This window comes from Physella acuta, unplaced genomic scaffold (genome assembly GCF_028476545.2).
Source record: "Physella acuta isolate Inbredline_101_S28 unplaced genomic scaffold, ASM2847654v3 ptg000456l, whole genome shotgun sequence".
In the NCBI taxonomy this organism is placed as follows: Eukaryota; Metazoa; Mollusca; class Gastropoda; family Physidae; genus Physella; species Physella acuta.
In genome coordinates this window covers 494,299-507,791 of record NW_026731975.1, presented here as the reverse complement: position 1 = coordinate 507,791, position 13,493 = coordinate 494,299, and the positions used below count along the sequence as shown (strand labels likewise).

Sequence of the window (13,493 nt, the reverse complement as noted above, 5' to 3'; positions counted from 1 at the left end):
ATCTCTTCGGGAGGGGGGGGCGAAAAAATTCTACCGCCGCCCCCCCCCCCCCCCCCCCCCGAACGAAATTTATATATTTTATATAGGAAAAATATATTTTTAACAGTGTCCGCCCCCCCCCCCCCCGAAGAAAGTCTACCCCCCTCCCCGAAAATTTCAAGTGCCCCCCCCCCCCCCGGAGAAAAAAAGTCTGGTAGACATTGAACATGACACATGCATGTCCTTTTAATGAATAAGGGATGTGTGTAGATTCAGCTGTATTTGTTAGGAATGTGTGTGATTGTATAAGGGAATGTGAGAAAAGCCTGTCCTTTAAATGTATGAGGGATAAGTGTGTGATTTGTTACAGATGAAAGGGTGTGTGAGAAAAGCTTTTAATGTTACATGTATGAGGGATAAATGTAGATTAGCTGTGTGATTTTTTTTTTTGAGCTCTAAGAAAGGGAATGTTAGAAAACCCTGTCATTGAATGACTAATAAATGTATGTTTGGTTGTGGCATTGGATAGGAATTTTAAATGAAGGGCAAGTGTGGCTCCTGCTGTAGAATTTGTGTGGTATTTGAGAGAAACCTGATTGACATAAATAAAAATTGATTCAGCTATAGAATGATAGATGGGGAGGGGGAAGGTGTGATCTTTAATAATGTGAGTATTTGTAAGAGAAGCCTGCTGTTAATTGAGAGATAAGTGTAGTTTTGGCTGTGAATTCTACACGGTCATTTTTGCACTTGGAATTGAGGGTCATCCATTTATGACGTCCACAATTTTTCTGGATTTTGGACCCCCCCCCCCCCCACACACACAAAAATCCTTATACAAGTCCATATGCGTCCACAAAAGTCAATTTTTTTCGGACACCCCCCCCCCCCCCGCGTGTGGACGTCATAAATGGATGACCCCTTGTTGATAGCATGAAATGTGAATAATTGTGGGCTTACATGTTACACTAGATTTGTGAAGTTAGAGGAGTCTCGGGAAGGAGATGTTTGTTAGTAATTCCAGTATTTCTTCTACATCAGTTATGACTTTTTAACAAATCTGAAATGTACTACTCCCTATAGCAGGGGTCGGCAACCTTTTGAGACGGAAGAGCCAAAAGTTACAATTTACAAAATTTACCAGTTTTAAAGAGCCTCTAACATTTTTATTTCAACATTTGGTATTTGATTTGGATTAGGTAAAAAAATTGATTTGTTATTTAAAATAAATAGCTTTTAAATATGAAATAATATTAATTCATATAAAAACATACACATGTTTTGCCAGAATAATAAAATTATTAATCAAATAATATACTATCCCAATAAACTTTAGAAGCTGTTAAAATTTTTTTTTCTACGCATAACACCAGCTCAGGAGGTGTCTCCCATTAGCCAGGCGGGCATCAGCACGGCAAACACAAACTGTCTAGTATATTAGTTTTACTATCGCATATCGGTCGCTTCTGTCATTTAGTTCACATCAGGCTTTTATTTCACCCTACTGAACGCAGGGTAAACTTGTATCCAATCGTCCATTGGAAATGAAATTATACAATTATTAATATTTCTTCACGGAGCTGGAAAGCAGCATCCTGACATAAAGTGGCCAGTTGCCGAACCCTGACTTAGATTATTGTCCATCTTATCCCGGAACGGGGATCCAAAATTTTTACCATTTCTTTATAACTAAGACCAAATTTCTAAGAGTTAGTGATGTTATCTATACCAATTAATAATACGTATTCTTATTGTCTTTTTGTTTATAATAGAGATAATAAAAAATATTAAATTTTAATAAATAATACATTTTTTTATCAATATTTAAACTAACAAATATTGTTAATTTTACAAAATTAATCAATATTTTAAATGAATTTAAAGCTCCAATTAAAAAATGTATTTGCACAGTTTGTGTATTTTTTTTTTTAAATTTAAGTTATTTCCCTTTCCATGCGCTTTTTACTTTCTCGTATACAAAGTATAGAGGAAGTATTGTAATCGTGCAATAAATAAAACGGGAGTAATCTCCCCTAAACGTTCTCGAACATTCTTATGTCTTATATAAAACAATGGGGGATGGCAACTCGGGATTTAGACAATATTTTAAATCCATTTTTAATTACTTAAACTTTTTGAAAATAGAATAGAATCTCGGAGAAAAAAAGAATTGCGCACCAATTGAACGCCAAACAATGTGTATAATATGCGGAGTATTATTTGTACTTTATAAATTCATATTCTTTTTTGAGAAATCGGAAATAGCGTAAATTACTACTTCCGGTCAACGGAAATGACTCAAAATTCGACAGAATGCAGACAATTAGATCTTTTACTTACACGTGAAACTCCTTTTATCTATCAGAAACAGTATTCAGTTATAGGCTTTTGGGAAAATTGAAAGTAGAATAAGTTCCACTTCCGGTTACAGGAAATCTGTGAAAAATTGATATAGAACAACACATTTGATATAGACTTATTAAGTTATATATGCAATTTCATCAACCTAGCTGTAACGGTACTTAAGTTATCTTATTCTAAGACACACACACACACAACCATATGGACAAAATTGCAAAACTATTTTTTTCCGACTCTGAGAGGTGTAAAACGTCAAGATTTGTAAAAATCTTTTTTTTTGCACGTTTACAATACTTCCTCTATACTTCGTATACGAGAAAGTAAACACAAGTTTTGTGATTCGGTATTTTGCTTCACGCATGAGAGTGGTAGTCTATAGAATTTCGATGTGATATCAGTGTGGTGGTCTACATATATGTGATATCAAAGTGGTAGTCTACAGAAATGTATCAGTGTAAGAAATGTGACGGATGTTTTCATTTCGGAGTTTCAATTAGGGATAGACAAGTTAGTAGGAAGTACCTTGAAATAGGGAGTAACTAAATATTCTAATAGAATAGCGAGTGTTTATTGTTATTTCTTTAATTAATATTGAGTGTTGCAGAACAATATTTTTATGAGTTATGAAAATGAAATAATATAACTATTAATATTTTTGCATGGAGATGAAGAGCCACATCTCGACATCAAAAGAGCCACAGGTTGCCGACCTCTTCCCTATAGTGATCAACCAGTTAGTTTTCCAGGTGTTGTGAACTGGTTGAGTTCAGAATAGAGGGAGATCACTCAAATTTTGTCAATAACAAGAAATATCCTAACCAAATATATAAAATCCCTGTATTCAACTGTAAAATTCTAAAGCTTTAATAAACTGAATTTACTGCAGTTAAGACGCAAAACAGTGCAGTTTATTAATAATAAGACTTAGTGATAGTGTTCTGGGAAGTTTTACCAGAGGAATATGCTGGCATGTTCAGATTTTGTGTAAAAACTTATCAGAGCACTTAAAATATGGTTACTTGTGTAAATAAATATAACTACCATGATTTTTATAAACATTAAAGCTGGTAAATCAAAAAGAAATATAATCTTCTGCTTAATTTTTTGATGTATTTAAGCTACAATTACATACATTTCAATCATTTGTGAATTTAAAATAACATACAATACTCAGACAACCTCAACTTAAAAGTCAAACAAAAGAAGTTTCCATCAATTATTACAAGTATTTATTTTAAATGACCAATGAATTAATGAAAATTGAATGTCATAAAACAACAATGATTTTGTACAAAAAAAAAAAAACAGCAATCTCATCTTTAGATTGCCCAGATATCTTTTTACTTTATTTACACTAAAAATTAAAAATACACTTTCATTCTCAGTCAGTCAAAGAACAGCCACACACTTTCATCCTCAGTCACAACAGTTAGGACACATCACTGGTACGTCTGATTTTGGTGGCCAACATTTTGCCGTATCCACCTCGAGCCTCATCAAAGTCTGTACGATATTCATCTCTAACCTATTAATATGAAACGGAAAAAATTACTGGTTCACAGATTAGATTAAACAATGTGTTCTTAATGTTCCTAGATTAGCTTTGTTATCTCAAACATAATTAAAATAAAAACAGAAATGAACTATAAACACAAAAATCTATTAGCTCAAAATTCAATTGTTTTAGTAGGTGTATACAAAACACATTTCACAATATATTATACAGTGTGTATAAAATAATAGTCCTAAGATGTTAAATCTAATTATAAAAAGTCAAGAATTAAAAACAAATATTTCACAAGCTGTTTTAGTTGCCTTAATTAAATATTAGATGAACAAAAAATATACTTTAATTTTAATAAACAATCCCACACCATGCCAATGACAGAAAATGTAACTGCCATACCCTAAAATACTCCAATCCAAAAAAAAAAAGCTGAGAATCATACCTGTCCTCCAGTCTTTCCTCTGCCATACTGTCGTCCCTCTTTAAAGCCAGCATCCCAGTCAGTACGAATAATCCTGTCATCTAAGCGTGTCCCATTAATGTAGCGCATGGCATTCTCTGCATCATATCTGATATAATATCTGGTTAGGCAAGTCAAGGCAACATTTGATATTAAAGGGTTTTAAATATAAAGACTAAGTTTGTTCCCTATTAAAATAATATTTCAATAAAAAGTATAGGCCTACAAATATATGATATCAATATAAAATTGAGCTTCAGAACTAATTTTAAATCTGTGTTTAAAAACAAGTGTACTCCAAGAACTACTAAAATAAACTATAATCAATGTGACACAATGTAGCTAAAGTTTAGCAAACAGGGTATCTGGGTATGTCCCTGTTAATGTATAATTACAGCATTACACCATTTTTTTTTCTCAGTGCAGGGCTGTCAAGCTTTGCACCATCTGCTGCTCACATTAGAAAAATGGACAAGAAAGATAACTGTGCATTGTACAAGCAAATTATTACTACTGGTATAGGTTTTTTTTTTCATATTATTATCCACTAATCAATGTTTGAACAAAAACAACAAAATCTGACACCTAAAGTGTCTGTTATAATATATGTATTCTTGCAATCATTTGTTTGCAGGTGCACAACTCTGTAACATGTTTTATTTGCCGGCCACTTAAGCATATGAAAGCAAGTATTATTATTTAAGGACAAAACAACCCACTAATCAAACAGTGGACCGTTTATATGAAAATGTGGATGGCCATTAAAGCTTTTTATTAAACACACATCTGCAAAGGGTCATAAAAACCCTTCAAAATATTGGTGATATTATTGCAGAAGACATCTAGGGCAGCTAACCAACAGTTTCTCCTTAATCCCCATGAACAGTGATCCTAAAAAGGATACTCAACAAAACAGAAGCCACAAGGTGTTTTCTGCACTTTATCAAGCCCCATGACTATCCTCTTGACATCTCCAGCTCTACTGAAAAGCTCGTGAATCTGGGCCTCGCTTGTATAGAAGGAGAGATTGCCAATGTATAATGTACAACTTGTGAGAAGTAATTTTTCTTGCTCTGCTCGATTTCCCTGCAAAAATATGCATTGAAAAAGCTTAATGTTAAAATATATTGATTAAAATAGATATGGTAACGTATTTAAAACATGCGAAGAGTTAAAATGTAAGGAAAAAGTCTCAATAATAAAAGAAACCTAGAAATTTAATTACATAATACTTAACCGTCTTAAGTATAAAAAAATAAACTAAATAATTTGTAAATTATGACAAATTAATACATGAACACACACATTGAAATTGAAACATTTCACTTACCATAACTTATGTGTTAGAAAGTAATAGTTACTTACATTTGTAAATTGAAAATATAAATGGAGTTAATGACCAATAAAGAATAACTCAAATATTATGTTATTAAATTTAAATTGTTAAGATGAATAAATCAATGTATTGCATTTTGAATATTTAAACCAAAAACTACTTACAGCATGAAGTGCTTTGCATACAAGCACACAAAGTGATTGAGCTGCCTTACATGACAATGTACTGTCTGTTTAAAACTTAAGCTTATACCTCAAACAATAAATTTTGTATTACTCTGTGCTTTTATTTTATTGTTTTTACCTTGTTCTTCCAAAAAGTGATGAATCAATCAAGGGCTTATTTTAAATAACAATAATTGCTCCCATTTCTAAATGCATTTTCTCCTCCATGATTCCAAAATACTTTGAAATCAACACAGAGACAAAATACTTACCCTCATAGAAGTATTCTTGCTATCTGTACTCTATAATAATGACACAAGGGGTACAGTATAGTAAAAATGTATGTTAACCTGTTTACCTTACCTATATCCTTAAAACCTTACGCCCACGAGTTTAAAAAGCCAAGCGGATGTAGTTGGAGGAAGGAGTATAAGACAGCTAAAAAATTTTAAAACTCTGTGTTTGATTCATTGGACATTCACATTCAAACTTGCATTCAGACATAGTACTTGTATTTGGCACACAGCATCACATACATACTTCAAATATTATAACGATTGCCATATCACACCGTTTTTACTTTGTGATAACAATAACAATGAGTAACACTGTTCAACACAGTGACTTACAATTTCTAATCAATAAAAAAACTATTTCTCAATCTTAATTATTAATACCAACCTGTCATAATTATATCATTTAAAAAAAAGAGAATTAAAATAAAACTAAATTTCCATTCAATAAAGAGGGACAGCCAAGGTCCTCACTAATCTGAATTCCCAACAACACTAGCTGAAAATACAGCTATATTTGCCATGGAGCAATTAGCCAGGGCCTGATAGCCATTGTTAATATAAACGGAATGTGTGTGTATATTTGAGTGCCATAAGTATAAGGACCTAGTTTTGATATAAATTCCATATTTTAATTAGCAAAAATCTAGGATAGGTGCCTTAAAATAAAGTAACGTAGCCTAAAATTATGATTTTTACTATGATTTGAATGAGCGTTGAACTAGAATACGCAAGACATTCATTATTGTAGTATCACAGCTCAAGCGAGAATTTCAAATCATAATAAAATTGGAAATGCCTACTCATATTGTCATACGTCACCCACCAACATGAATTTTTGGGAGGACCAATCCAATGTCGTGCTATGCCTCTAGCTAGTTAGACAAGAGAGTACTAGATTCTAGACTACTCTAGACTAATCTAAAGTCTAGAGACATAGATTTCTAGATTCTAGATCTAGTCGCTATGTTGAAAGTTGAAGTTCATAACAGTGAGTTCATCATACTCATAGTATAGTAGTAACAACAAGCAAAACATTTAGTTAGGCCTAGACTAGATACCACTAGATTCTAGACTGACTAGAGTAGATAGCTAAGAACTAAGAAGTTAAAGAAGATAGATCTAGATTCTAGATACTGCTATTTCTTAAAGATCTAGAATCTAGATCTCTAGGGATTCTCTAGCGGTCTAGCGTAGGACTCTAACTCGAGTCTAGACTCTAGGAGCCAGTGAATTTTATTGCTTGGCTTATCCTCTTAGAGTTTAGAATCTGTCTAGATTCTAGATCTAATCTAGAGATCTAAATTTTTGTTTTGAGTGTGGAATAAAAAATGAAAATAAAAAATGGTAATCTATCGTTTTGGGTACGTAAAATCGCCCGCGATTTGTAATGTGAAAAACAGGTGACTCCTTAAATTTTAATAATTATTTCACATTTTGAGGAGGATTTATGTATTAAAAAATTCAAAAATGTTTCCTTGATTCATTTATGTACCTGATTTTAAACAATTGAATTAAAACTTTTCCGTAATAAATGAAGACTAGCTATGTTTCCAACAGATGCAACCAAGCTCATTTACTATAGCAGCCATCTTGTCTAAGTTTTATTTTTATAAGCTTTTAGCGCCAGATTCAGGGGGAAGCCACTCTATTTTACAAATGGCTGCTGTTTATATAGCAAATCTTGCTCTCAGACACTGCTGTTTAAAGTTAATTTCTGGCCTATATCGATATATTTATCTATTGATTTAGGTTTATTATTCATTTATCTATAATATTTGACACAAAAGTATGACAATATACTTCTATTAAAGCCTTGACAATGAGGTAACGTTTTCGTACATAAATAGCCGCGGGCGATTTTACGTACCCAAAACGATAGATTACCTAAAAAATAAATAGATCTAGTAGGCCTAAATAAATTGGCAGTTTTCTATTTCTAGATGACTTACCCTAAAATGCTGGTCTCGATACTGACTAAGGGCTACGGACCCACTTGGCAGTTTCCTTTTGCTCATTGTTGTATGGAATTTAAATAAATTAGTAGACTTAAGGCTAGGTTATAAAAATAAAACAAACGTCCAACTAGTTGTGTATTCCTCTTGGTCAGTATGGTTGATAAACAACAAGGGCGGTTATGATTATAGTGATTTGTAAATCAGTATCGATACATTAAAACAACCTATTTAATAATTGTATATACGATACTTTAAAAAGGTATCGATTCGATAGCAGCATTCAACACAGATAGAATGTTCCGGAAGTACAAGGGAGACAACATTATTTAACTTTATTCTAAACAAAATGATGGGAAACGGGAATACATTTCTAAATCGAACATATTTTAGTGTTAGAATCTAAATACATTAAAATTTTTAAAAATTAAAATGATTTCTTTGCGCCGATCTGTAACGTTTCATTTTTAATGCAATCTTGCATTTAAATTTACTTGCTTGATTAAAAAAAAAAAAAAAAAACCCATAAACAAAAACATAAAGGGATACAACTCATTTTGGATTGTTATTTAATGTTTTGTAGAATTACTTACCTTAATTGTTCCTTTGCTAGGCGCTATACATATACATTTACAAGGTAAAATAGTGCTTTCTGTTAATTTTTGCAGGAATAATAAAATAACAAAATGTGTATCACTGTTTACAGTATCATTCATAGACCAACACTTAACAAAACTCTAGGATTTAATGGTTTTCCAGCCAAACAGTAGCGTAGCGAGGGGGGGGGGGGGGTGTGGCGGGGGGGGGGGGGGGACATATGTCCCCGGGCGCCGACCTTAGGGGGCGCCAAAATGGGTTGGAAAAATAAATTGAAAGGTTTAGGGGGGTGCAAATCGAACGTGTGACGGGGGGGGGGGTGCAAATCGAAATCTTGAGGGAGGGGGGGTGGTGCAAATCGGAAGTTTGAGTGGGGGGTGGGGGCAAATCGAATTCTTGAGGGGGGTGCAAATCGAAAGTTTGGGGAGGGGGGGTGCAAAAAAGAAATCTTGAGGGAGGGGTGCAAATCGAAAAGTTTGTCCCCGGGCGCCGGGAAGGGTCGCTACGCCTCTGCAGCCAAAAAAAACAAACATATATTTATGAAAAATGCTGAGCCATGATTTTATAGTAGCCTATGTAGTATAGTGTCAGTATATACTGGATAGTAATTCCATATACAAAATTAGGTGAAGTAAAAATTAAATTGTTTCTAATAATATTCTAACCTGTTGAAACGGTGTCATTTTTAACAACAAAATACACTGACATAGTTGACCCCTTCTTAAATATTTTAACACCGAGATGCCCGCTGTTGCATTAAAGGCCTATTTCTACCAGGCTCTAACTATCAGCTTCTTTCAGGCAACTCTTGGGGGGGGGGGGGCGCAGGAAGGGGGCATAACTCCACTGGCACTTTCCCTGCCCGCTCCCCTACCAGCTTTTTTTTTGTGACTAACTGTTTGGGGGGTAAAATTTGGCCACGATCGTATGACGTCCAGAGTTTCTTCCAGGCATCTCTTCGGGGGGGGGGGGGGGGGCTTCGCCCCCCCCCCCCCCCCCGAAAAATCCGAACGAAATGAAATTTATATAATTTATATAGAAAATATATACTTTTAACAGTGTCCGCCCCCCCGAAGAAAGTTTACCGCCCCTCCGAAGATTTCAAGTGCCCCCCCGGAGAAAAAAGTCTGGAAGAAACACTGATGACGTCATTCACGAACGGGCCGTTCAGAAAGAAAAAAAATCACCCATATTTTGTTAATGGCTTGAGATAACGTAGAGACAATAAGATACGAGCAGCCTATAGATTTTTCTGATGGAAGCGTTCTCGTGTTACGTGACTTGGCATGGATTAGGGCCAGAGACAATATCCGGACTGAACAGAGGTCGCTAACTACTAGATCTAACTCTAACGGTATAAGGGCGAGCACTCCCGGCTACAAAAGAAATTTATTAATAGCATTTTTTTAAAAAAATGGAGATATTTTACAATGACAGTCATTTATATTTGCCTGTAAGATATTACATAACGTGTAGAAAAAAAAGACCATCACTAGAATGTGAAAAAAATTACGCAAATTAAGATTTAAAGTATGTGACTATAAAAACTTTAATCAATTAAGCTACGAAGAACTTACAGGTCTTAACTATAGGACGAGAAATACCTCACTTTGTTAATTTAAGAAAAACTAATAAGGAATATAATATATTACAAAGACCTTCCTTGGATAATATAAGAACCACTGGTCTCGAATATGTGACTGCTAATTCCTCAGTTAAATAATGCAAGAACCACTAGTTTGGAATATGTAACTACAAAGACATTATTAAGATAATGTAAAAACCATTGTTCTGGAATATGTGACTATAGACCTCACTTAGACAGTGTAAGAACCACTGGTCTGTAATATGTGACTACGAAGACCTCACTTTGTTAATTTAAGAAACACTGATTGGGAATATGTAACTACTACTACCTCACTTAGTGTAAGAACAGCTGGTCTGGAATATGTGACTATAGCCTTAGATAATGCAAAAACCACTGATCTAGAATATGTGACTATAGACCTCACTTAGACAATGTAAGAACCACTGATATGGAATATGTGAAAACAAAGGCCTCACGTAAATAATGTAAGAACCACTCATATGGAATATGTGACTATAAAGATCTCACTTAGACAGTGTAAAAACCATTAATCTAGAATATGTGACTATAGACCTCACCTACACAATGTAAGAACCACTCATCTGGAATATGTGACGACAAAGGCCTAGCAAACACGATGCCGTGCGGGTTGCCATCTTCCAAACGTGACCAGTAAACCGGCTAGATCCCCGTCAATTTGTTTTTTCCTGAGCCCGTAATGGCTATGGCATTTTCCCTAGCTTGATGATTTCATTGGGATCAGCCATCATTGGAATTCAGCAACACGCGTGCTAAGTGTGTTATGTTATTGTTTATTTAGATGTGTACACGATCATTAGCTGTAGTTTGGTTAAGTTTTAAATGTCACGTTGGTGTACGTAAATTTCGAAGTGGTTGTAAGTTATTTTATTTTTAAATAAATTAAATGGAATTCAAAACCGTTCCTGTCTCATTAATTAGGCTACATCGCCAATATTGTGATGATTTAAAAACCGGAGTTTTTTTTAAAAACTTTCAGAAATAAAAAAAATGTAATTTTCATTATTTAAATAATTGTAGTCTCTTTTTAAATTATTATTTTTAAAAAGAAGTAAAAAACAACCTTTTTTAAAACCAAAGATAAAAGTATATTTATTTTTTATTTATTTTGTTTTAAAACAACAAGTAAACTCATACAATCACAATAAATAAAAATAGAAAAATAAAACTTTACAATTCTATAAAAGGGATTAAAGCAACCATTTCCAGTAAATAAAATGCCATCAGATATTGAATCTGGGGATGATTAAAAATGCCACAGAAATAAACCGATTTTCTATTTTTAATCTGCTGTCATCCCGAGCAGTGTCAATTTCACGATTTCAGGCTTTAAATCCTGACGGCAATGTCATAAATTGCGAAATTCCACCCAGTCCCACCCACCCACCCTAGGTATCTGGTTTCAGTATTTTATAGATTAATTAGAAGACAAACGCGGGAAGCCGAGGGTATCAGATAGGACTTTATCACGTTACGTTGGAAACTATGGATTTACTGTTCAGTTCAACGTTGTTTTTTTTAGAAAATAACACGTGTTGTAGACAGTAGATGTTACGTCAAAATGCTGTGTATTTAAAAGTAAATGTCGTGATTCATGACACTTCAAGGTAGTTGTATAAGTATAGGCCCTACTAATTGGTAATTCAAGTTGTGTAAGAATAATAAACTTTTAATTGTGTCGGAATACTTGATGCTTTAAATATGTTAAAAAATAATGGGTGTGTCTAATTGTCTGTGTAAGAATTCTGGATACTTCTAATTGTCTGTGTCAAAATTCTGTGTATATCTAATTGTCTGTGTCAAAATTCTGTGTATATCTAATTGTCTGTGTCAAAATTCTGTGTATATCTAATTGACTGTGTCAGAATTCTGGATTCTTCTGTGTGAGTTAAAAGTGACGGCTAGGCGTGTCGAAGCTCATTCACTTTTGCTTGTATCATTTCTCCAACTATCTCTCTCTCTCTCTCTGATCCTAACTATAGCTTTGAACCTAACCCAAGATAAAGCTTAGCTCTGACTCAAGCCATAATTATAGTCCCGGTTATGTATCTAATCCAAGCTTGAATCTAAATCACAACCCTTACACCATTTACCATATCGACAGTACGAAACCCGTTCATTAGATGCCATTAAGTAATTAGCCGGCTTTCTTATTAGAACCTAATTCGTTAATCACGGCCACAGTTGATGGCATTCGTGTGTACACTTTTAAAAAAATTCTATAGACTAAGTTTACACAGTTTACATTTACATCGGCTTCTGTAAATAATTTTATAGCTTATCAGAAAGTACAGAAACAGAACGCCGGTAGATTCAACAAAGACAAACAGAAATACAACTTTGAGCTCTCTTCAGTGTATATGCGTGTTTGCTAGTAAGGTTAGTAAGGAGAGTTAGAAGGGGGCTTAACTCAATAATTTCTTTATTTACCGAGTTGTGCATTATAAAAAAAAATTAATTAAAGATGAAGTTTAAGTTATCATGTTGTGTTTAATATTTAAATTAAATATTTTAATCATTTCACGTAATCTATGCATTGATCTCAGACATCTAGTCTCTTACAAGTAATAAAGCACCCCTCGAAGTAAAATGTCTGAAAGAAACACTGTCTATTAAGCTGAAGTCAATACACTTGTCGCGTTATGTCTAAGCTTAGCGTACATAGACTCCCGTCCCTGTAATATATTCCTGGCTTCCGGTGAGGCCTACCACTTTCGTATGCTATTAGAGAGGAACAGGGGAAAAAACCCCAGCGACAAAAACAACGAGAGAGATGCCATCATGTGACTGACCTTCATCTGGGTCTGGCATGGACCTGTCCGTCCCCGCTCTGACGTGAGTCTGGGCTGGCATTAGCAGGATCTGGTGATGCCGTTGTGTCCACTAAGGTGTTGATGTGGAATATTCAGGGCAATTATCGTAAGAGAGAGGGACGAGTGTAATTTTTTTTTTCTTGCTTGTGTTGTTTTGGAATTGATAATTCAGTTGAGTGAATATAATTTTAGTTTCGTGCTGTGATTGTGTGTGATTTCTTACACAATTGAGGAACATTAAAAATGACAACGGGAATAATTTAAAACAAAAAGTGGGATCAGTTTTTAATTTTTGATATATCAAACTACAATTTTTAATATACATGGTGTGAGTATTTTTTTTTCTTTTCAAAGTTAGTAAAAAATTGTATATTTATTTAATAACAGTCTGCATATTTCTC

The 13,493-nt window shown here is 34.0% G+C and overlaps 1 protein-coding gene across 2 annotated transcripts in view; it reads right to left on the bottom strand.

The window, feature by feature from the left end:
- Positions 1-3,543: 3,543 nt before the first annotated feature.
- Positions 3,544-13,493, bottom strand: part of LOC131943458 (nuclear cap-binding protein subunit 2) — a 204,318-nt gene continuing 194,368 nt past the window's right edge. The window contains exons 2-6 of one of the 2 annotated variants that reach the window (XM_059303606.1): positions 8,053-8,174; positions 6,080-6,109; positions 5,212-5,393; positions 4,290-4,428; positions 3,544-3,865 (exon numbers count right to left, since the gene is read on the bottom strand). In XM_059303606.1, coding sequence (XP_059159589.1) covers positions 3,770-3,865; positions 4,290-4,428; positions 5,212-5,393; positions 6,080-6,109; positions 8,053-8,118 — 513 coding nt within the window. In that variant the 5' untranslated portion in view covers positions 8,119-8,174 and the 3' untranslated portion in view covers positions 3,544-3,769. The remainder of the gene's footprint in view (positions 3,866-4,289; positions 4,429-5,211; positions 5,394-6,079; positions 6,110-8,052; positions 8,175-13,493) is intronic. The other variant, XM_059303607.1, reaches the window with a different exon arrangement.